The following is a 24,561-nucleotide window of genomic DNA, read 5'->3' as shown; positions in this document are numbered from 1 at the left end:
GGGGGGAGTGGATGAGAGGACAGTGAGGTTGTAAGACCTGCATAATGTGTTATGGCTGTGACTGCACAGAAGACATGAGACCGCTGGGAGATCTGACATCAGTAAGGACTGAAGACCAGTGTGGAATACGATATAAGTGAGACCACAAAAAAGAAATGACTCCATTTGTATTAGGATGTCCTACAAATCTCGCTTCATAAATCTCCATCTCTCCTGTGTACGTACAGAGTGTTTGTGTGTGCAGGAGGTTGGAGGCACAACCTGTTTTAATTGGAGATGTATTATCCTCCTCCCTGTAGGTTGTATGTAGTTGAGCGGTTGTCAGCCAAGTGATGGCAATGAGGTGTCCGTCACCTGTAAAAAACCCGATGGCTGTGTGCACAAGTGAGGAGCACATAAACCTGTAAACAAAGAGATCACACACACCACACACTCCCAACCACCCCCCTCCAGGCACCCTACACACAACATGCATCATCTTATAGCCTTTAGGGGATGCTCAGTAAAAACAATGACGCTTTATTCAGCTTCATACAGAGGGGGCTTCTCAAGTAGCACTACTGGTATCCATTTACATTTATTTTTTTTAAATAATACAATAAATATACTAAAAAAAAAACAATGGCTTAGGTAGAGTTACATAAACGCTCTCTCCCCAATCCACAATGCATGACAGCTCGCTTTATCAAAGAAGCACTCTTGAAATAGATCGGAATAAAATTGTGGGTTGGAGATCAAGTCATTTGAATGTATAACAAGGAGAGGAAAACTTCAACTCATGCATACAGATAAGTTTTAATGCTTCAAAAGACATACAAGAGTGTGTGGCCACAGTAAACTTGAATTTATTGACATAAAAACCAATATATCATCTATCCTTTCTTACACAGGTTTGACAAGGGAAAAAAAATTGGAAAAAGAACGAACAGATAAACATTACCAAAAAAGGAACAAGAAAAAACAAACAAAAAAAACAAAAAAAGTAACGGAATCTTAATTGGCAGCATGACTGCTGGTTTTAAAACATTTACAGAAATTCGTTTTATTGCTTAATTTTTTAAATTGAGAGCAAAAGTTTAAAGTGATATTTTCCAATACTCTTTCTGTGGTTTTAAAGTCATTCAAGTCATTAAAAAAACAAGAGAGAAGGAAGGGCATCATATCAGCTGATGCAGTGGTGACAAGCTAGAGAGTGTGGTTTGTACAACGCGCATCATCTAGTGGCAACAGAGAGCTGGATCATAGCAGAATTACTTAAACCCAAACGCTCTAAATAAGCTTGATTTTTCTTTTCCATCAGTAAGCCAGAGAAAAATTTTAACAATATAATAAAAAATAAAATTAATAATATTTATTACTCTCAAGCGGCTCCTCTTAATGTGCAGTGTGATGAGATAGTTGCGCCTACTCTCCATAAAGGGGGGGGGGGGGCACCTGCACACTCTTACGGAATAAAAAGGCAACCAGCGACAGTCCACCATATGAACATTAGGTCTTTAAATTAAGTGACTGTGGCCTTCAAGTCTCTGAAGGTGAAAGGAGAGCAAGGAGAGGAAGAATAAGACAAGAGACTGGAGGACCTCAGGTGCATCACCTAAGGCTCCCCTTCTTGGCGAAAAAGCTTTGGAATTCTTTGGGGGGAGGGAGGGTGATTTAAGCACCCCACCACGCCCCTTTTCCCCTGACACCCAAACGACTGGAACACCCCTCCACCAACAAAACAACACGAGGAAAGATAGACGTCTGAGAGTAAAGGGCCACTGACAGCCAGCAAGATGGGTTCGGAATGGTAACTGGCCAGGGAGGACTGACATTCCTGCATTAGCAATAGTGGCCACTTTCAGCTGACATTCGGTCTAGGCTCTGGCTACCTCTAATTAGCGATATGACCATATTAGCACTGCACTAATAAGATGTGGCTGGACTGATCTGATTTCCTCCTACAATCTGCAGTGCTCACTCAGTCCTCTGACAAGTGTGGTTTCTGCGTGGGCCATGAAAGAAAGACATTCGACGTAAACAAACACAGAAAAAAAATACATGACAGCAAATAACAACGAAATAAAACATCAATCTGTTCTATGAGTGAATATGATGGATTGGCATGCAGTAAAATATTTCCCGCTCAGGCACAGCATGGCGCCCCCTGTCTTAGGGGAATGTGAGTGGCAGGGAGACGCGCTAACAGTCGGACAAAAAACGTCAGTGAATCATTTGTTTTTATTAACAGTAAAAAAATTGAAAAACAAAACAATATATAGCACCACAGAGAGAATGAAGTAGCACCTATTTTTTTTACGACTGTTGTGTTCCTCGATAACGTGACAACTTGTCCCGCTGTGTAACTGTTCTTCCGACGGGGTTACAAGTGAGGAGAGGGGGGGGGAGAGATAAAAGCCACGCCCGCCGGTCGCCATGACAACAGGTTGTTGTGACCGCAGGCTGCTGATGTCCGCTCCACTCCTGGTCTACACAGTGGCCCAGGAGTGCCTTCTGCCAGGAGAAAACCTTTGCTTCCTTTCTTTCTTTCTTTCAGGCAAATCAATGCTCACATCATTGCTTCGTGTGCTTTTTTTCTGACTTTTATTATCACTCTTTTTGATTCGTTAAATTACAATTAAGACGTGCTTTACACTGGTAACAAGACAGTACCACCTTAGTTTCCTGTTTTATTTTGGCGGTCTCATCCAATTCAGAGTGGTTTTGGAAGGGGTGGGGAACAGCATCTCTCTTCCTCATCATCCATTATATCACATGCACGTTTTGAAGCCAGAAATATAAAAAAAAACACAGACACATTATCAGAAAAAAATTTACAGAAAGTACTTACAAACATACAAAAAATATTTATATATTTATATAATAAGCACCATTCGAAAGAATGGGGAGAGAATTATGCACAAAACAAAAGCATAGCAAGAACTGGGGGGACTGGGACCAGACTGAGGGGAGGAAAATGGCCACATCACATGGAGAGAGACCAGCGTGTTGAAGACCGGTCCTAGCCTCGCGAGAGACCAGAAATGGCGGATGAGAGTGGTGGAGGGGCGGGAGGGTGGAGTGGGATGGAGGGAGAGATGGAGGAGGCCAGGGGGTCAGAGGTAATGGGGACAGACAGGTGGAGCTAGCTAGCGTGGGTCTCATCCAGTTTCAAAACTTGCATGTGAGGGAGAGGGTAAACTGAGGTTACAAGGTTGCTGTGATATTTTTTTTTATCGTTTTTTTTATTATTACAATTTTTCGTCCTTAATTATTTTTTTCCCAATTTTTTTATATAGTTATCTTGATATTTTGTAATACATGTTTGTTTGTTGGTTTGTTTTGCATGGAGACACAAATGCTTTACAAATAAGTCAGAATTCTTTCTCATGTTAAGTGTCTGAGAGAATGAGAAAATTGTGAGTGTGTGTGTTTTTTTCTTTTTTTCATTGGACGTTCAGAGAACAGTCTTAGCCGATGAAGCAGGCTGGTCCCACTTCGAAGCCGAACTTCTGCGTTGCTCCGCCAAAGTCGTTGAACATGACGTCTACGAATGGTACCTGTTCCACCTTTGGCGTGCTGATCTCAAGAATAGTCTTTTCGTAGCCCTTTTTCAACTGCAGAGGAATCAAAACAGAGGAAAAGTCCATTAGTCATAAGGTATGCTTGTTTAAAGTGATACAGTGACTACGCTGTGTTGGTCTTGTAACTCAAAGTTTGTCAATTGTAATGAAGCAGTTACTTTAACCGACTGGCAGAAAAAAATTGCTGTCTGATCGCTGGTCTGTCATTTCACAAAATTGAGATGCATGTTAAAATCCCGTGGGTGTATTCCTGTTATATGCAGGAACAAACTCAAACAGATCCTTGGCTTACTCACTGCTTTAAAACAACTCAACTGCTTAATCCAGCTAATGTTCAATCTACTGGATGAAACTCATCCCACACAACACTAAGTGGTAAGTGTCTGTGTCGAATGTGCTCCACGGGGCATCTCGGGCAGGTAATGATCATGCTCTGCTAGCGGAAGTTCCATTAATAAAAGCGTCCCGGAAGAAAGCTGTTGACCTGGACATCAACCCTGGGCCCTTTCTGTTGGAGTCGCTGTAATCAGCTCCCATTCTCTAATTACCCATGCCTCTGGCTCTGTGCCAAGCCTAACTGATTACCAAATAAATGTCAGCGGATCCTCTGTGAAGTTGCTGAATGAATCGCACAATCTTCTGAACCTACATCTGTCCTCACCCAGGTCCTTTTTTTTTATTTCAAGCAGTTCCACGGAAGATATGATCTGAACCATTTCGTCCTCAGAGTGTCACAGTCTCAGCGAACAGCCCTATTCATGAAATATAGTGAACCTTTCCTCAAAAAAAGAGCACTAAGCAAACACTTCTTTCTTTTCCATCCAACTTACCGCACACCCGTCCACGACGGCTCTGATGTAGGGGTTGTTGTCGTAGGACATCTCCTCATCGTTGGAGCCGAGGAAGCGGATGGCCTTGTCATACGAGTCGGATTCCGGGTCGTGCCACGCCACCGTCTGGTAGCAGTTGTATGTCAGGTTCTGGCGGGCCGTGGCGCTAAGCAACCGCAGGAAGGTCATCTGCACCACGCCAATGGGGTTACCCTCTGCGTCCACATACGAGAGCTACACACACACACATAGAAACACACACACAAAGAGAAACGATCTACAAGGTGTTCAAGAATAACAAGCTGTACAGAGACTAGTGTCATATCATTTAGCATTTCCCTCTACACATCACACCCTAATATTCTACTCAGCCTAAGACTTTTTGATGGACATTACCATGTCTCCTGTTACGACTGCCGTATCAATGTAATATACTATATTTTTAGAAAAAAAGTATTTTTGGATTCTTATTCCTATTATCATGTTATAGATGTGTTCAAAATCATTACCCATAAATCACTGCTCTGAGTAACCCGAGGGGTATTAACCTCATTACAGATAACTCACTGCTCTCATCAGGCTGTAGTGTTAACATAATTAACCATAATTCACTTGTCTGAACAGCCGCAGGAGTGCTAACCCCATTACCCATAATTCACTGCTCTTAGCAGCCTGAGGTGTGTTCAACCTCATTACCCATAACTCACTGCTCCAATCAGACAGTGTCTGTCAAAGCCTTGGCCATTCATTGATATTTTTTTTGCGGTTAACTGACAGTTATGGAATGCTGCAATGCCGTATGTGACAGCGGTAGCATTCTAGAGGTCTGGCCTGCCTCCATACCACAGTTCACTGTCATGTTTGATAGCAAGTGGATATCGGAGTCTAAATGCTTTATTATCCATAATTCACTGCTCCGTGACACCGGGAGAATAAGGTTGTATTTTCCAAGATATAATGCTGGACATTTGCTGAAGACTTGGGAGTGTGTGTGTTCATTTGTAGTCAGGCTATGAGGTTTCCTTCCTGAACCGTTTCATTAACATCCATGGTGAAGAACTGCATTTACATAATTTGTATGGGTATATTTTCAACTCCTGCTGAAAATCCTACTTTATCCACAACAAACCTAAACTGTTTTCTGACATTTGTGTAACATATTGTGTAACATGGACAACTTTTATTTGACCTGTTTACTTTTTAGGATTGGTGTGATGTAACATTTGCACCAAGCAAGGCAAATGTTTTGGCTGTTCTGTTGTCATACCAACCGCTGCTGTGCTCTGTCTGCACCTCCATCACTGTTGCACTCACACACATGACTGACTGAGAGAGCTGAGGCATGCAGGATGCAAGCAGTGCCATGCTGTTCCAAGAGCTTGATGCACACACACACAATACTTACTCAGGTCCATACACATCGTCCGGTCTTACACACTTCTTTTCACTCTGCCTCATGCACATCACACCAAGAGACGCACACACGGACACACACCTTGACTGGATAACCATTACCACACGTGGTAAAATATATCTTAAATACAGTTCAATTATAATTTAGCTCATTATAATCTGAATGTAAGTGAATTGTATATGTGCAATTTATTATGTAAATTGGCATTAATGAGAGAGATCAAAACTTGGTTATCCGTCCCCAGTCTGTGTCCTGGTATATGTGTTTCTGGCTCAGCGAAGGGGGGTGTTTACTGTCTCCAGTGCCCAAACCGGAGAGAACAATAAACAAACAAACCCCCCCTTCCCTTCCCCTCCAACTACCACCACCCACGTGTGCCCAATCAGCCCCCACATTGCCATGGAAACACCACCACCACCAAGGAATACATATTACCTCTCCGTCACAGCCGCAAGTGAAGGCCTGGTACCCAGAAGCCCCATGGGCAGTGACTGAGTACTACAGCTGGGCTACAGGAAACTAAGAGTGCATATACAATTCCAAAATGGCTGACATGGTGCAATACCATTCACCTTCAGCACTTCCTTGTCCTGGGTTTGCTGTAGACTATATAACTCAGTAGAGCACTCAGTCACATTAAGGTGTCACTTTCTGACTCCACAGGTAAAATTCTGAAGCAGGCACACTTTGTCATGGTCGTAATACCAATACACAAGTGATAAAACAACAGGTAAGGAGATGGATTTATGCCATAAAAAGCAGAAGTATCTACTGTAATTTAATGTAATTCTCCTTACTGTCACCATGGCAAAAGTGTACCAACACTCCTCTTTTACCCATAAGCCTTTGAGGCCACACCTTTGCTGTTGTTTCTGAAGGTGAGTTGGCTCGGAGCGCCGCACCGTAGGAGAAGCCGAGAGCAGATCTACAGTCCAGACCAAAGACGCATGCAGAACCGTGGGCCCGGAGAGAACCGGCAAGCCAGCCCGGCCTCTCGGGACCCTGGGTCAGGTGCACTTACCAGAGAACCGCGCTTGTAGTGACTATACCAAGTGCCAGGGGTGTCTTTGGGCCAGCGAGCCATTTTGCTCTGTAAAATACGAGACCAAGTCAGGGGGGGTGCTCAGGGGGAGGGGGGCAGGTTGGGGACGCTTACCAGTTTACCACGTTTGAATTCACTGAACCAGGAGCCCGGAGTTTCCTTCACCCAGGAGGTGAGTCTCGTCTGGGACACCACAGTAAGAGGGGAGAGAGAGCGGTTACACGTAGAAAACATGAAAGCAAGACACAGACATACACACACACACAGAGACAGACAGACAGACTCACACACAGACACACACACTCCATCATGAAGCAATTTACCAATGTAGGAGTTAGAAAAGATGATAGTCAACACACATACACACGAAAACATAAACAAATTGTGTGTGTGTTTGCATGCGTGCGTGTTGTACACATGTACACATGGAACTACTTCCCAGAAATTAAACCTGAAAATGAATTAATGTGGCATGTTAATTTGGAAATGTGTGTGTGTGTGTGTGTAATATATGAAAATGTGGTGTTGCACTTGCTGGTTTTTAATGGAAAGACAACCACGCAAACACACACCCACACACACATACACAAAGACAGAAGAAAGACTATGAAGGTGGAGAGGCCATTATCCTGAGGTAAGTGATTGACAGCTCCTGCAATTGTTTTGTTTATGAGTAAAGATAATTAGTCCACACAGACACCCATCCAAACACACATACACAGACAGACAGATAGCGGCATCCTCCTGTCTTGGTGTATTCACAAACACATGAGTAGAAGAGACGTTATTGACAGTCGAGTTCAGTACGAGGCACACACAAATACACATATTTAGACACCGATTTCATCATCATAGAAAACATTATTGCAGTACAACTTCCCCATTCGGCTGACCCGGATACACATCACTCACGGGGGGAGAGAATGGAGGTAGTGGACCTAAGTGGCATGAAAGAGCCTATAGTCTGGCAGTGGTAATACCTCAAGGACAGAGGGTTACGGGGGCCCTGTGATGAAGGGGGAAGGGTTGCTGTGAAAGTGAGGATTTAGGGCTGATAATGTGACACTGAGGGAAGGTAAGAGATTTTAGGAAATCAAGTAACCTCCTGACCCAGATGGGTTTTTGATTGGCTGGTCCATCAGGTGAGTGGTTTTGAGGGAATCAGGGTAATGGCTCTGGGGGAATCATCAGGTGAGTGGGAAAAAAAACAAAGTTCTCACCCCTTCGCTCTTCTTGTCGGGGAAGATGCAGCTCTCGCCTCCCGCAGTGAAGTTGCAGTAGACCTTGAAGGCGTCACGCGAGCAACCCTGATTGGGATCGACCCAGTAGTCACCTGGCGGCAAGACAACCACAACCAGAACTAGAGTTAGACCCAAAACCTCAGCATAAATCATCCGGGCCCCGCATCCATAAATACGTCTCTTGATTCATCAACTGATCGATTGAGCAGCCTCAGTCTGAGCTGCTAGTCCAGTCTGGGCCAGGTCGGCGCCACAGTCGGCCACTGTGGGGGTAATGAAGCACGTCCAGTTTCCTCCTAACTCGGCTTAATTAAAACAAATTGATTTCATTCTAAATGGTTTAATTACTCATAATATAGTTCTGGCTTGAGGAGGTTTGGATGTGTGTGAATACACATTCTTGTGCACATGTACTGTGTGTGTGTATGTGTGTGTGTGAGCTTTCATATGTGCAATTCAGAAAAGGGCAGGCATAGCTGCAGGACCTTGCCTGATTGATGTGTGTGCGTGTGTGTGTGTCTGTGTGAGTGTGTGTACCATCGGGGAAGTCTGGGTGGCACAGCTGCAGGTCCTTGCAGGTACGGGCGGGGTTGTTCTGGGTTCCCAGCGGGTGCTTCATCTGCTCGATCTCCAGCTTGAGGGAGTTGAGCGAGCCAAAGATCTCCTCCATGCCATCGTCGTAATCCTTATAGTTGGCATCGTCCTCCATCAACTGGCTGGCGTCGATGTTCCTCTTGGAACGCTTGGGAGAGCTCATTATAGGCAGAGGATGGATGACATCGCCGGGGGGACCCTTTGAGCATGAGAGAGAGAGAGAGAAAGACGGGAGAGAAATAGGATATTTGTTACAAGAAGGATCAGAATTCTTAAATAATTTGAAAGGACGATTACGAATAATTTAAGAAAAACATTTTAGAAATGTATTTCTTCAATTATTTGAAAGGACCCCATATATATATATATATTATGCACCATAATGTTTTGGAAGTGACATTTTAATCCAAGACTGAGTCAATCCTTTAGAGCATTTCTTATCAGATAAACGCTGTTATGATAGATGGAGACGGATGAGATGCTTTCTATGTGAGAGCGAGCTATGAGCTACATGTGATGTGTGGGAGAATATGAAGTATGGTTTGTATGGGAGCAGAACATGAATTAGATCTGATGTAGGAGTGAGGCATGACATAGATATGAAATGTGTGTTAAGTTACACATTTGATTTATACTCACAGGTGGTCCAGGGGGACCAGGAACACCATGCTCTCCCTTAGGACCTGTCTGACCCTGGAGAGAGAGAAACAGAGAGTGTTCAATGGAGGCACACACACACACACACACACAAACACACACACACAAAGAACACAGCTTTACACACATTCTGGTGCCAAGTATAGAATCAAAGCTGAAAGAGAGAGAGGCACACTCTCCAACAGCCATAACCACTAAGAGCGCTTACAGATGAGCCCTTGGCTCCTTTGGGGCCTGGGGGGCCAGGCAATCCTGGGGGTCCGATGGGGCCCAGAGGACCAGTCTGGCCACTGATACCCTAGAGGAGAGGAGGAGAAGGGGACACACACACAGACACACACACAGAGTGAGCGAGTGATTGGGTGAGCACAGTGTGAACTTGTACAGAGGGTTACAGTAGAAGGACTGCAGCGAGTAGCTGATGATAACAAGAGGCTGTATTTCATCGGTGTATCAAAACAATGCCGTCTTGGGAGTTCAAGAGGTTACAGTAGGATGTGTGTATCATAACGGAGTGTGCGGTGAAGTGTGTCTGTGTGTGTTTCTATGGGTTTGCATTTAGGTGTGTGTAAATGGGTCCATGTTCCATACGTTGTCTCCTTTAGGTCCTCCTTGACCCTGGGGTCCGGGCAAGCCTCGGTCTCCCTTCTCTCCCTGTTCTCCAGGGGGTCCGATCAGACCAATCAGACCTGGATGACCCTGCAGATCGATCAAACACAAACGTCAAAAAACTTTAAATAAAACACAAAAAAACACAAACACACACACTTCTTTTCATCCTCCACACCAGTCATCCACTCATCAGTGGGTTCTGGCAGCTTCTCTCGCCTCTCTTGTCAGTGCCTGCAAAGCTTTCAGCTGTCAATCAAAGCCGCGCATCGGGGCTCGGACGAGATTATTTATTAATCAGCTATCAGCTACGCGCCCTAACGGAGGAGCTCACCTTTTCACCTTTCAGACCGGAGTCTCCCTTAAGTCCTGGCAGGCCGGGAGGACCCTGTGAACAAGACGAGGCAGGAAATGAGGGGGAAGGAGAACAAGAAGGGAGGAAGAGGAAAAGGAGGATGGAGAGGAGCAGACATAAGAGGAAAGAGAGAACAGAGAGAATGAGACTAATGACTTTAGTGTCTATGGTAATCATCTTTTCATTCGTATGTATAAAATGCCGAGTAAGACGGAGAACCTACCATAGGTCCAGGAGGTCCATCAGGGCCGGGGGAACCGGGCAGACCTTGTTCTCCCTACACAGAACCACACAGAATCAAACCAAAGCAACAGCAGAAATACTCTAAGAAATCTTTAAAAAATACTATATTGACCCCTAAAGTAGAGACATTTTTCCCAATCTCATTCCGCCTGTTTAGAACAAACACAACGCACTCCCAAAGCTCCAGAATCAACAAGGAAATCATCTGTATTCTGTTTGCCGCGCAGCGGCTAGAAAATCCAATTACATCCTGTAAAGATTAGAGGGACTCACCACTGGACCAGGGATGCCTCTCAGACCCTCAGAACCGGGTTTGCCAGGCATACCCTGAGGCCCAACAGGTCCAGTCTTTCCAGGAGGACCTTCCAGACCAGATTCACCCTAAAAAACAATGAGCATCGTTGAGTTGGTTTATTGTGTGGTTTGTTTGTGTGTTTACATGTGTGTCTGTCAGGTCATTTCTTGGTTCTGCTTTGTAAATGCTAGTGTGTGGGTTTGTGTGTTTTCTGTAGGTTTTTGTGAGCGTATGTATGTGTGTCCTGCATTTCTTTATGTCTGTGTCCTTAATTTCTTTGTGTGTGTGTCTGTGTCCTGTATTCCTTGTGTGTGTGTGTGTCTGTATGTGTATGCTTGTGTGTATTTCTATCTCTGTGTTTGTTTCTCACCTTGGCTCCCTTTTCTCCTTGTCTTCCCTCAGGCCCAGCAGGTCCATGGGGACCCTACACAGAGACGAGAGAGAGAGAGAGAAAGGGGGGGGGAGAGAGAGAGAGGGAGAGGGAATAATAGAGAGACAAATATATGAAGTGACATTCTCTGGCTTACAACTGGAATGACTGCATGGAGTAGATATGATGAGAAAGGCCTACCCTCTTTCCTGGAGGACCAGATGGACCTGCCTCACCAGTGGGTCCGGGAGAACCCTAGCAGACAGAAGAGAGAGAGAGAGAGAGAGAGAGAGAAAATGAGGATGAGAGAACTGTTACTGTATCATGTGCCTGAAATACAATGACAGACATCGTAGAGCCTTTATGATATTCAAACTTCCTTCAAATCATTAGTGGATGGGATGATTAACTGTGATGCAAACTCACCGGCTGACCAGCCTCCCCGTCATCACCCTTGTCACCTGAAGCGCCATCCAAACCCTGCAAGGAGAAAATACATGTTAATGGGTTGCGATGTCACTTCCTGTCAAAGGGCGCTTGAGTAATAGAGTGGTATAAAAGGCAAGGCCAGTTTATTTATATAGTACATTAAAGGTAAATCAGCAGATCTAGACACAAGAATACGTAAACTATTTTTGCTTAGTGGCCCATTTCTGAGTTCACAGTGCAATCTAACATATTTTAATATATCGTCTTATCTATATTTTATCCTTTCAGGATGAGAAGTAAACTTACAGCGGGACCAGTCTCGCCAGGAGGACCAGGATCACCAGGGAAACCGCTTGGACCCTGAGAAGAGACACATCACATCATTAGCGTGCCGCCAGTCAAGAGTGCCGATAATGAGAGCAGACAGAGTGCACATGCGGAGCTGCTCTGGATCAGAACAAGACCAGCACTTACAGGGCTGCCTTTAGGACCGTCATCTCCAGGTGGACCTTTGGGACCTGGAGGGCCAGAGGAACCAGCAGGACCAGATTCTCCCTTCTCTCCATGCTCGCCTCTTGGACCCTGGACCAAAACAGAACTCATTATTACAATCCAAAGCAAACCGGATTAACTAATCACTTTAACAATACCTAAAAGCAACCAGCAATCGACCACCCATCTGTAGTTAGCTTGGTGATATTGTGTTATACAACATTTTAGGTGTGAAGTACACATACTGTTTGTTGTGCTGTGATAAGCTGTGTTGATTTTAGAGTTATAGTTGGTGTGGTGTATTTTGATTGTGTTGTGATTGTAGCTGGGGTGGTGTATTTTGGGTGTGGTGTGGTGTATTTAGGTTGTGTTGTGCTTGTAGCTGGGGTGGTGTATTTTGGTTGTGTTGTGCTTGTAGCTGGAGGGGTGAATCTTGATTGTGTTCGCTGTTGTGTTGTTTGTCTACGTACCGGAGGGCCAAGGTCTCCCTGCAGTCCAGGCTCTCCTGCTTCGCCAGAGTCACCCTGACAGGAAAAGAAGCAGACACAAAGATAGATTGATGGAGTGAGTGAGTGAGCGGTTTGGGATGTTTGGTCACTGCACTGAAAGTCACTGCTCCTGTCCTTGCACTGCCAGTTGGAGGCAGAGAGTGTGGACATCCATCACTCATACACACACACAGACACACATACACACACACACACACACACACACACACACACACACACACACACACACACACACACAGACACACACACACACACACAAGCTAACACAGTGTCTGAGTCCTGACTTGTGTACAAATGGATGGATGTGTGTGTGTGTGTGTTCACTTGCACGTGTGTGCTGTCCCATCCTCGCAGCAGGCCCATCCATATATCAGGGGCTATTTCTCATCTCACATGGTGGCCAATCTTTTCTTAAGCCAAAAATCTGAGTGATCACCGTCATCAGTCCCCCACAGAAAGAGACCGTGACAAAAAAGACTACCTGACTACCTGAATACTTATCAGAGCTCGACTCTGTTATTGCTTATTCAATCTCATGCTCAAGATGGTCAGTAGCTGTTCTGCCCACAATCCTCTCTGTCTGACAGTAGTTAGAGGGACTGATCATTCACCTGCAGAGGCAGTCAGAAAATACCAAGAGCTTTAAGACACTTCTCCCTCCAGTCTGACAGAGTATGACTTGCTTGACCTCCTGCAGTGTCTCCTCTAGAAGCCCATAGAACAGCAAGGGCTGTTTACTATCCCACCATGCTCTTCGCTCCTCGTCCACTTTGTCCCATTTCGTTTGCTTGTCTTCCCTCATCCTTTATATTTTCCCCTCGTCTTCTGTGCACTTATCCTTTTCTCTAGCCTATATGACATATTAGGTCATGATGGCATCCTTAGGAGAGAAAAGAGAGGGAGAAAGTGGCACTGAAGAAAAGGGATGAAGGTGCTTGTATCGATCGGAGAAGATAACAAATCACACCATCATCATCGCTGGAGAGAAAAGTGCTGAGAGGGTTGGACGGAGGGCAGTGGCTGGCAACGCGCTCGGCAAACACACACACACGCGCATGTGCAAACACACACACACACACACACACTCGTGCATCTGCAAACACACACTCACACACACACACAAAAGCTCAGACACTTTGAAAGAGGTACTTAAATAATACAAAGATGCCTTACCGAGGACAGACCACACATTCGCAAGAATGCTTGCACATACACACACACACACACACACACACACACACACACACTCTCTTTCTCTCTCACTCTCTCTCTTTCTATCACACATCTATTAGAGTGAAAGTGCAAAAGAGGTTTTAGCGCTTTAAACTTGATCATTCCGCTGAATGGCCAGTTGCAATATTAATGAGGCAGCAGCGCTTTAGAGTGCTCTTAGCATCTCTGCTCAGCCGGCCTGCAGTCTCACACACCACACATACACACACACACACACACACATACACACACCACACATACACACACACACACACACACCACACATACACACACACACACACACACACACCACACATACACACACACACACACACACACACACACCACACGTACACACACATACACCCACACACACACATACAAACACATATACACACACCACACACACACACACACATATAAACAATCTGTCCCGACGCACATATAGCGAAGACATGTGTACGTTATCCTTCCATACAGTTCTTAAGGGTGTAAATGTATACTGTAGATATGGTGAGTTTTTGGGACACAGATACAATGATGACTGATGTGAGTGTGTGTGGCGAGAGGGACGGTTTGTGTTCTACCTTCTCTCCCACGTTGCCAGGGTTACCGATGCCCCCTGGGGGTCCTTGGGGTCCATCTGCTCCTTGGGGTCCGGCGGGGCCTCTGGGTCCAGGAGGACCAGGGGGACCCTAGAGAGAGAGAGAGAGAAGGATATTTAACATTCCACTTGGAAACAACCAGAAAAAACACCAACTGTGGAAAGGGAAGAGCCAATACTTCAAGAAGAGTTCTCTCTCACCATCTGACCCACGTCACCAGTCTCCCCCTTCTCGCCTGTAGGTCCTGGCAGTCCCTGTGTGAGAAACAAAAACCAGACCAATGAGCCCAGCGCAGAAGCCACCAACACACCAGCAGCCACTTAATCAAGATCACATAACACAGTCATGAGTCACCCACATGAGTCACAGCTAACTCTCTTTAGCATTCAACATATAATTAACACCTCCTGTGTGGTCATGATACATCCCTCTCTCTTTACTTTGCAAATGTGCACTTCTGTTCAACATTATTGGTCAACGCTTGCTTTGAATCACTGAGCCTGGCTTCAGTGTGGGATGGATGGCTGTTTGAAAAGAGGAGTGTTAGAATGGGTTCTGTATGTCCCAAGTCGTCGATAGTCTCTAACCTGAAGGCCGACGGGACCTGGAGGTCCGGGGAATCCTCGGGAGCCTTCATCTCCCTTCTGACCGAACAGGCCTTGCTGACCTCTGGGTCCAGGCTCACCATCGGCTCCCTGTGCACCAGAGAGAGATGGATGGATGGGTAAAAATTGAGATTACCAATAACAACCATCACAAGAAGCAGGAAATGATCACAAATGTGATGGTAAAACCAGGAAGTGATGTAAAGGTGTGATACTCACAGATGGACCAGGCTGACCAACGGGTCCTTGTGGTCCAGTTGGACCGGGGGGACCCTATAGACAAAGATAGCAATGGAAAACAATGGCGCATTATTAAACATGGCTCCGCCAGGACTAGGAAGTCTAGTCTAGAGAGAACAATGATAAATGCTAATATGGTGGAGAATGAATGATGCCTGGGAGCTTACATGTTCTCCTTTATCTCCTTTGCTTCCCTTCTGTCCGGACTCACCGATCTCTCCCTGTGGACACGAGGCAGAGAGCACAATGAGTCACGATGTATTATCACAGAACAAGATGTCAGCCGTATGTCCAGAATGCCACAATGGGGCGGATTAGGATGTCTAAGGCAGGAGTCACAGGTGTATGTATTTAGTGTGTGTGTGTGTGTGTGTGTGATGATCAAAACCTTGATCCCCAACCAATCCTCAGAACCAGTATGTTTGTGTGTGTGTATAGAATAAGAATGAGCCTGTTCAGTTCAGAGTGTGTTGAGATGCAGAGAGTGTTACCAGGCGAGCCTGTGTTGATGCAAGAGGCGTGTTGACATCCGTGTATTGGGGGTTTGTGTGTTGGGACCTATGTGTGTGTGTGTGTGTGTGTGTGTGTGTGTGTGTGTGTGTGTGTGTGTGTGGGTGTGCGCACGCGCGTGTGTGTGTGCGTGCGCGCGTGTGTGTGTGTTCAATCTGTCTCACACATCCCTATACCCCACAGTTCAGAGATGGGAGCTTAATGTGATTAAGAAGCTGACAATTTCTCCGAGGAGAGAAGATTCAATTAAGACAGATATCCCTTCAAAATGAATGTGTAATATGTGAGTGAGTGTGCATTTGTGTGTGAGAGACAGACACAGGGAGGGAGTAGGGGTGCGGAGAGTGTGTGCATATTAATGCACAATGATGTCTGTTCACTGCCACTCTGTTAGGTGCTGTGCACACAGATCGGGTCTCTCAAATTCCGTCACTAAAATCTAATTGCCTGCCGTTTAATCCAAGCCTCAAGCAGACGTCGTTGGCTAGAGTTTCTTCCTTTTTAATAGTTTTTTTATTTTCTATGGTGTGCTAGAACTTTTGCTACACCTTACTCGTTTAGTATTGTTCTTTTCAGTTATTACAATGTATCTTGCAGTTTAAAATGTAAAGTATATATCCTGTGTGTGTGCTCTCTTAGCCATACCGTCTCTGCTCCCATAACATCGTGACAGGCATCTATTGAGAATGGAGGATTGTTGTGTGTGTCTATGTGTGTGTGTGTGTGTGTGTGTGTGTGTGTATTGGAAGGAGAGATGCATACACATACTGGTGCATCGATAAATGTGACATGGGAAAATGTTTAACAAAGAGGGAGACACAGAAAGACTTTGTGTTGGTAGAGACACACTGCCACCCCTTACCTTATCTCCATCCTCTCCAGGGGGTCCTAGAGGCCCGGCAGGCCCAGGCAAACCCACTGGACCCTGGATGCCATCTCGACCAGCAGGGCCCTGAGGTCCTTTCTCTCCCTACGAAATCAAAGATAGACATCTGAGATCAGACTAGCAGAAACACACACACACACACACACACTCTCTCTCTCTCTCTCACACACACACACACAGGTCTCTCTCTCTCTCTCACACACACACACACACACACACACACAGGACTCTCTCTCACACACACACACACACACACACACACACAAGTCTCTCTCTCTCACACACACACACACAAAAATATTCTCTTTTCACTCACCACGTCAGTTAAGTACAGAGGCTTAAGAGCGATCTGGCTCAAGCTAACCACCACTGACACATCAATACCCGGAGTAAACACAACTACACGTAATCTCAGCCTGGCAGAGATAAAGCTGCAGGCCACAGGCATGATTGAGATGTGAAGCCCTCAGCACACTGCTCCTCTATGGCTCCCCCCTAGGCCAGATTGACTCTAGTCTTGTAATGTCATTACTGCCAGCTGGCTCTCAATGTGGAGACGTGAGGAGGAAGTTATGCTCAACTCCTGACATATTTATGAAAGCTCTGTGTCTTCAAGATGGTGGCACTGTCTGAGTACAGCTGTACACTCACACTGACACTCTCACACACATACACACACACACACACACACGCAAGCTTACCGGTCCTCCCTTTTCTCCGTGCGGGCCTGGAGGTCCCTGTAGTCCGGGGCGACCTGGCAGACCAGTGGGTCCAGCCGGGCCAGAAGCACCGCGCTCACCAGGAGAGCCCTGAAAAAAAAGGAGGGAAAAAAAGAGAGATATAGATAAATGAGAGTGAGAGAGAAAGAAAGAGAGTGACCAAAACAGTTCGATTGGAGCCCACGATTATTGAGTTACGTCCCTTCTTATTTATTTATAAGCAAATCTTTTATGTATGCATGGAAGCTGGTGGAGAATATTTCACCTCTACAATAAAGTCAGAAAGTGATGACATGGACAATACGTTTCAGTAATGTAGTTAGGCGTGAATTACATAACTGTACATATCTTATTACCTTATATAACGCAGCAGTAAGATTAAATTATGGGGGAAAATACAGATTCTTAAGAAAACAGAGGCAGAGCCACTAACATGGAATAGATAGACCGAGAAACAGAGGAGAAAATATAGAAATGAGGGGAGATGAAAAAAGAAGATAGAAAGAAAGAAAGATGGTAGAGAGTGAACTCACAGCAGGACCAGGTGGGCCATGGGGTCCCTCGCTTCCTTTCAGACCATCGGCACCCTAAGGAGAGAGGAACACACACACACACAAACACACACTTTCAGTAATACTCTTGCAACACAACATACACTCCTCTAACCACAACATACACTGCTCTAACACACTTACTCTAAGCTCTTATTTGAAAAAATGTATTAGACTCCCAATAATGATTTTCTGTGCACTACATACAAAGTCTCTGCAGTATGTGTGTTCCCGTGGGTTCCTGATGTTTTAACACGGTTCCATTGTGAACAGAGAGAAGGTGCGAGGTTCTAATACTCACCACGGCACCAGGAAGACCACGTTCTCCAGGGAAGCCTCTCATGCCAGGTGGACCATCTTTACCAGAGGGGCCAGCAGGACCTGGATCTCCCTACAGAACACAGGGAACCAGCCGTTGGGACCAGAAAGACCTCAATAGACCACATTAGGCCACAAGAATGCAATAATCTATATTCCATACAAGACTCAGTAAGACACTAAACAACACACACTAGAACAAAATATTAATAAAATAATATACTACAGTGGTAAATATCACACTATATCATGGTTTACTCACCTTGGCTCCCTCCTTTCCAGCAGCTCCAGGTAGTCCCTGCTCACCTGGTGGACCTGGGGGTCCAGGGTGGCCTCGGTCTCCCATTGGTCCAGTCTCACCTGTGGGGCCCTGAGGACAAAGAAGTGCATCATGGGTAAGAGCTATTTCGTGATCCAGATGGAGATGTGGTACAAATCTGTGAGCTTTCACCAGAGTAGTGTCAGCTCAATGAAGCCTCCACGAAGCATCAGTGTCAGAGTGTCTTCCTGCCAGTGTGACTAAGGCCTGTTGTGTATTTGCATTGTGTGTGGGCGTGTATCTGTGTCCTTGTGTGTGAATGTGCATTTCGCATGTGTTAACCTGCATATCCAAGCGTGGGAGGCTGCAGCAGAATGTGAAACTCTGTCTGTGTTTGTGTGTGTGAGTGTGTGTGTGTGTGTGTGTGTGTGTGTGTGTGTGTGTGTGTGTGTGAGTGTATATATGTGTGTGTGTGTGTGTGTGTGTGTGTGTGTGTGTGTGTGTGTGTGTGTGTGCATGTGTGTATTCGTGCCTGGGCATTAGCATCGAGAGTGTGGATCCATGTTGACTGTGCATGCATAATGGATGAGGCTCTGACTGCTAACACATCCAACAATCAACAGGCGCATGAGTCCCGGCCGTCAGCAAAGATCAGGACAAACAAGGGCCTGACTTGGCTTAATGACCACCTTATGACCCTCTTCAGCCTCTATGGTGACAGTCTAGACACCGCTGAGGGCACAGGAGGGAGAATATGTGTGTGTGTGTGTGTGTGTGTGTGTGTGTGTGTGTTCGCGGGGTGAAGTGCGAAGTGAGCAATCCAGCTGCGTCTGCAATAACACAAAACACTTAAAGTGGAGAGAGCGTTTTGAACAAAACACCCTCATGAATATGCATGCTCTTTAAAGAGCATCTCGTCCACCAGCCTGAGAGCTTCAGGGACACAGAGCCACACTGGAAAATTCGGAACAGACATTCTCTCTCTCTCTCACTCTCTCTCACCCATTACCCATCAGTTGCAAACAGGCATTCACATCAACTGTGCACCCACATACTCACTGTATTACTGTTCAGACAGTTGCAGCGACCACACACACACACACACACACACACACACACACACACACAACACACACAAACAAACACACAGTGTTACACTTTTGAACACACTCAGCAGAGGTCACACATCACACACACTCACACACGTAATATGTGCATGGGCAGCTCACTAACATGGTGCTCCAAGCCTCTGACTGGGTGATGGATTACCATCGTTTGGAGGACCAATTTAGGAAGCCCTTCTTAGCGGGACCTCGTTAGGAGTGAAATACATGGCTCTGTGTGTTAGTGGGGTTCTCGCTCGTTAGGAGTGAAGTACATGGCTCTGTGCGTTACTGGGGTTTCTCACCTGAGGTCCGACCACACCGGGAGGTCCTGGAGGTCCAGTCTTGCCTTGGAAACCCTGGGGAGATAGTACAGGTCGTTATAAGGGTGTGTGTCTTTGAGTGCAGATGTGCAAACGTGTGTGTATGTGTGTGTGTGTGTGTTTGTGTGTGTGTGTGTGTGTGTGTATGTGTGTGTGAGTTTGAGTTTTAAAACTTACAGTCTCTCCTCTCTGTCCTGGATGTCCAGGCAGACCGTCTTTTCCAGCTGGTCCCTACACAAACAAACAAACAAACAAACAAATACATTTAGAATAGACCAGAGGCAGAACAACCAGATGAGCTATGCTGGCGACAGACCTGGCTCTAATGAAAACCCTTTGGCTAAGAAGCCATTTCCATTGGCATTTATTCTTGCCTCTGAATGTTTCATAACAGTATCTTTGCCATATATCACCATGCTGCCCTTGCACAAGAACTAATTATTGAGATGGTTCTTGTTGTTACTTACAGGGGGTCCCTTTGGTCCTGGGAATCCAGTTGGTCCCTGAGGCCCTGGCAGACCCTATAACAAACAAAACAAGATTGGGGGGGGGGGGGGGGGTTACACCATGGCCCTTCAGATCCACATCACAGACCAATCCACCAACTAGTCATTGCTGATGAAGCTGAGTGTAGGGGGGGTTTGAGACATACCCGTTCACCAGGAGGTCCGGGGGGTCCGTCGCTTCCTGAGTTACCCTGTTGGGAAGGACCAAAAAACGTCAGGTTCCAACTCAACATTACATAAACAAGCAAATGCATGAAATAATGAACAGCTTTGCTGTTGTGTTACTTTAATCAGACTGTTTTGGTATAAGTATTGCACCATGAGAATTAGTGTAGTTATTCTACGTGTCACAGTCTACTCATCAGGGTCTGAGGCTGACTAATACCTGCGACTGAACATGGATCAGAAGTGTTCTGTAAGACGGGCAGAATAAGACAGATCCTCTGGCAGTCTCTCACTCAGTCTAATTAGAATGGACTGAAAACCCCACGCCCTCCAGCCCTCCATAACTACAGTCCAAATTGTGATGAGACGAAGGGGGGGGGGGAGGGGAGGGCAGGTGTTGGACAGCACGGCTGATGTATCTTGAGAGGAGTGATGGCACAGCCTCCAACAAGCCACTCAGCACTTTACTCCAGAAGGCCAGAAAGGATGAAATTTTGTTCCAAATTTTATTGATGAAAGCCTTTTCATGTTTCAACTTTTACATCCCGTAGAACCTCCATTCATTTCTTTCAGGTTTGCAACTCCAATTGCCTTTGACTGCTAGGGTTACGCCTGGCACACAACTCACACCCTATTAAGTTCAAGCTCTTAACACACACACATGTGTGTGCAACGTGTGTATGCCACACTAATGATCTAGGGGGGAAAGTCCTTCATTTGATCAGTTCGTGTTTAGAATGAATTTTCAATTGTCAGACATCAGGGAACTTACAGGAGGCCAATGCATTAGAGGCCCAGGTAAAACAGGAGAGTTTATGTTATATGTTTATGTTATACGTTTATGTTATGATATGCATGCAGATGCATACCACATGCAGATATGCATGTTTCTAACACGTCTTCACCAGGCTCCAGAGCTCAGATTTGACGTAGCATGAAGCAGCTGCAGAAGTGCTTCTAATGAAGCAGACACTCAGAAGCTTTCGGGGCTCCTTCAAAGCGGGCTTCTCTGACCTCTGAACCCACTCACCTTTGGTCCGGCTTTTCCTGTTGGGCCCCTGGGTCCCCTCTCTCCACGTGGCCCCTACAGACACAGGAGCAAAAGAAGAAAAGAAAAAAATGTTGGTGAATAAAAAGGTGAAGGTGGAGGTGAAGGCTTCATCCTTAGTCATTAGCACGGGCAGGTGCACGCTACAGGAGTAGAGGTGAAAGGTCGCCAGCAGCAGGAGACTCACCGTTGGTCCTCTTTGACCTCTTGGGCCTGGCTTTCCTGCTGTTCCCTGTGTCAGGGGAAGGGGAATGAGAGGAGAAAGAGAGGAGAAAGAGAGACAGGAAGAAAGAAAGTTAATAACTGAGGATGCATGATTATACGAGCATGCCAGTAAGCATGTACCAGTGTTTACTCATTATACATACTAATTAAACACCTCACATTAGGGTATGGAAGGCAGCAAAGTAAACACAAGATCATGATTTACTTTTTCTTCCGCATCATTGGGAAATAATCTTCAAATAACCAACGGTAGCTCTGTTTTTCCAAAAATATCATTTCACAGGGCATATTTATTAATTTATGGACTACTCCTCTTTCAGATCCGTGCTCTGTTTAAACACAAATTGTGTTTGTGTTGCTGCAAAATTAAAATAAGTCCCTCGCAAGATTCCACAAAACAAATGGGGAAAGACAAGGATTTAATGAGATATTACTCATTATTAAAACATAATAACACAATGTGGGGATAATCAGGTTGATTATCCAGCAGCAACAATGCGCTTCATCGGAAAATAAGAGTTCGGAGAGGAGTTTTTAAAGTGAGATGAGAAGTTTTGTCTGCGATGCAAAATTAATGAGGAGACTGATGTTAGCATTAGAGGATTCCATAATTCGCTGAGCATCTGAGCGTGGTAATGCCAATACCATTATCTTGTGTGTGTCTGTGTGTGTGTGTGTGTGTGTGTGTGTGTGTGTGTGTGTGTGTGTGTGTAGGGTAGTGTGTAGTGTATCTGTGAGGATTAGCAGAATATTGCTGTCTGTCCTCCTTTGAATGTGTAAACTAATGAGGATTTTGCAGGGAAATTCAGGATCACACTACAGATTCCACTGAATGAATTTCTGAGGAAGAGGGGGAGAGAGAGAGAGAGGGAGAGAGAGAGAGAGAGAGAGAGAGTGACTGAAAAATTTTGTGGGTGTGTGTGTCTGTGTGTAATTATCTAGAGGTAATGAGTGTAGCATACATATAGCAGCATGTGCGTGTGTGTGTAGCAAGTTTGACGTACCCTGGTGCCCTTATCTCCGTTGGCGCCTGGGAATCCTTGAAATCCTTGAGAACCCTGTAGAGTAGAGAGACAGATACACACACACACACACACACACACACACACACACACACACACACATAGAGGGTGAGAGAGAGAAAAGAGAGATAGATAGAGAGCGAGAGATTAAACTGCAGGTCCATCAAAGAGCGAGGGAGCGGGTGGAGGGGAAAAAGTGCTGGTGCAGCAGTGCATCCTGGGTTGCGGATGAGTGGAGGCCTGACACCACAAGGCGCAATACGGAGAGGCTTTGATCAGGAAGTTCAAACACGCCCCCCCCCTCACCCACCCCCACCCCCCCCGTGTAGCTCCCAAACCGTAACGTGACAGGCAAACCCCAACTCAAACAGAAGGCACAAACACACACACACACACACACACACACAACCTTGCACTCACAGCAGGTCTAACATTCACAACCACACAGACACACACACACACAGACACACACACACACACACACACACACACACAGAGCAGCACTTACGATCACCCCAAAACTCACCCAACACAAAGACAGACAGCATGCAGGCATAAAACAAACACATACACAAAAACACACTGGAGGAGAAGACAGGGTCGATCTTACCTTTGGTCCTGGTCTTCCTGGATAACCTGGCAAGCCGGGCACGCCCAGTTTACCCTGGTGAAAGAAGGTGAAGACAAAAGTAAACATCCAACACCATCATCATCCCCTCTTACTCCACCTAACCCACATACACCTGAGAACAGCACCGTCATTTACTCATACATCACCTAACCCACATACACCTCAGAACAGCACCGTCATTTACTCTTATATATTCCCTGGTTTACCTATCCAGGTCACTGTGAACCCCAAATACTCTCCTTCACTTGCATAACTGTGAGAACTGGAGGGGGGGGGGGGGGCGGTTGTGAGTGGGTGGCGGGATCCTTAAAATAAGCTGGAGGTCTGTAAGTGAGCCCCCAGAGTGATTATCATGAGAAGAGCAGCCTCCTGAAATAGCTCCCTAAACGAGGCAGGGAGTGCCGGTCCTGAGACGGGTCTTAATTAAGATGCAGCGGCGTCTCCATGGGGACAGGTTAAGAGGGCTAGTGTTTCTTCACCTGCCACACGCTAACAGCTAGCTCGGTTGCTCATTTGGGCCTACCTGACCTGAAGTTTCTAGGATACTGAGAACAAGCAATTAAGAACAAGTACTTACTCACACACACACACACACAAACGCAGACTAACTGCACACACACATCAACAGCACATTCCTCCATCGTTTTACACAGACACACGTACAGTATACAAGGTGTACATCTATTTTCTCTGGTATAGGCACAAGCACACACACAGACATATACATGTAACATTTCTCAGTTGTAGTCAAGACACACACACACACACACACACACACACACACACACACACACACACACACACACACACACACACCTTTTCTCCTGTGGTTCCGAGAGGGCCTGGGTCTCCTGGGAGACCTGACCTTCCTTTGGGTCCCTCTGGTCCATCCTCTCCTCTGGGTCCAGAGGCTCCGAGCTCTCCCTGGAGGCACAGCACAGAAAGGTGTGAATAAATGGGTTATAATACACGTCGGAGTCTTTCAGCACT

The 24,561-nt window shown here is 45.8% G+C and overlaps 1 protein-coding gene across 4 annotated transcripts in view; it reads right to left on the bottom strand.

Annotated features, from left to right (window-relative positions):
- Positions 1-829: 829 nt before the first annotated feature.
- The window catches only part of col5a1 (procollagen, type V, alpha 1), an 84,908-nt gene continuing 61,176 nt past the window's right edge, over positions 830-24,561 (bottom strand). For 3 of the 4 annotated variants that reach the window (XM_012830170.3, XM_031577313.2, XM_031577314.1), the window contains 36 exons: positions 24,388-24,495; positions 23,551-23,604; positions 22,923-22,976; positions 21,881-21,925; positions 21,676-21,729; positions 20,627-20,671; positions 20,442-20,495; positions 20,152-20,205; positions 19,957-20,010; positions 18,552-18,659; positions 18,273-18,362; positions 17,954-18,007; positions 17,403-17,510; positions 16,678-16,785; positions 15,473-15,526; positions 15,285-15,338; positions 15,048-15,155; positions 14,661-14,714; positions 14,443-14,550; positions 12,605-12,658; positions 12,117-12,224; positions 11,949-12,002; positions 11,640-11,693; positions 11,415-11,468; positions 11,214-11,267; positions 10,822-10,929; positions 10,529-10,582; positions 10,285-10,338; positions 9,933-10,040; positions 9,550-9,639; positions 9,324-9,377; positions 8,628-8,883; positions 8,070-8,182; positions 6,964-7,032; positions 4,394-4,627; positions 830-3,596 (listed from right to left, as the gene is read on the bottom strand). In XM_012830170.3, coding sequence (XP_012685624.2) covers positions 3,450-3,596; positions 4,394-4,627; positions 6,964-7,032; positions 8,070-8,182; positions 8,628-8,883; positions 9,324-9,377; positions 9,550-9,639; positions 9,933-10,040; positions 10,285-10,338; positions 10,529-10,582; positions 10,822-10,929; positions 11,214-11,267; positions 11,415-11,468; positions 11,640-11,693; positions 11,949-12,002; positions 12,117-12,224; positions 12,605-12,658; positions 14,443-14,550; positions 14,661-14,714; positions 15,048-15,155; positions 15,285-15,338; positions 15,473-15,526; positions 16,678-16,785; positions 17,403-17,510; positions 17,954-18,007; positions 18,273-18,362; positions 18,552-18,659; positions 19,957-20,010; positions 20,152-20,205; positions 20,442-20,495; positions 20,627-20,671; positions 21,676-21,729; positions 21,881-21,925; positions 22,923-22,976; positions 23,551-23,604; positions 24,388-24,495 — 3,033 coding nt within the window. In that variant the 3' untranslated portion in view covers positions 830-3,449. Of the gene's footprint in view, positions 3,597-4,393; positions 4,628-6,828; positions 6,898-6,963; positions 7,033-8,069; positions 8,183-8,627; positions 8,884-9,323; positions 9,378-9,549; positions 9,640-9,932; positions 10,041-10,284; positions 10,339-10,528; positions 10,583-10,821; positions 10,930-11,213; positions 11,268-11,414; positions 11,469-11,639; positions 11,694-11,948; positions 12,003-12,116; positions 12,225-12,604; positions 12,659-14,442; positions 14,551-14,660; positions 14,715-15,047; positions 15,156-15,284; positions 15,339-15,472; positions 15,527-16,677; positions 16,786-17,402; positions 17,511-17,953; positions 18,008-18,272; positions 18,363-18,551; positions 18,660-19,956; positions 20,011-20,151; positions 20,206-20,441; positions 20,496-20,626; positions 20,672-21,675; positions 21,730-21,880; positions 21,926-22,922; positions 22,977-23,550; positions 23,605-24,387; positions 24,496-24,561 lie in introns of all 4 variants that reach the window. The other variant, XM_012830171.3, reaches the window with a different exon arrangement.

This window comes from Clupea harengus, chromosome 12 (assembly GCF_900700415.2).
Source record: "Clupea harengus chromosome 12, Ch_v2.0.2, whole genome shotgun sequence".
Classification (NCBI taxonomy): Eukaryota; Metazoa; Chordata; class Actinopteri; order Clupeiformes; family Clupeidae; genus Clupea; species Clupea harengus.
Note: the sequence above shows the minus strand (reverse complement) of the source record. Positions and strands in the feature narration are given on the sequence as shown.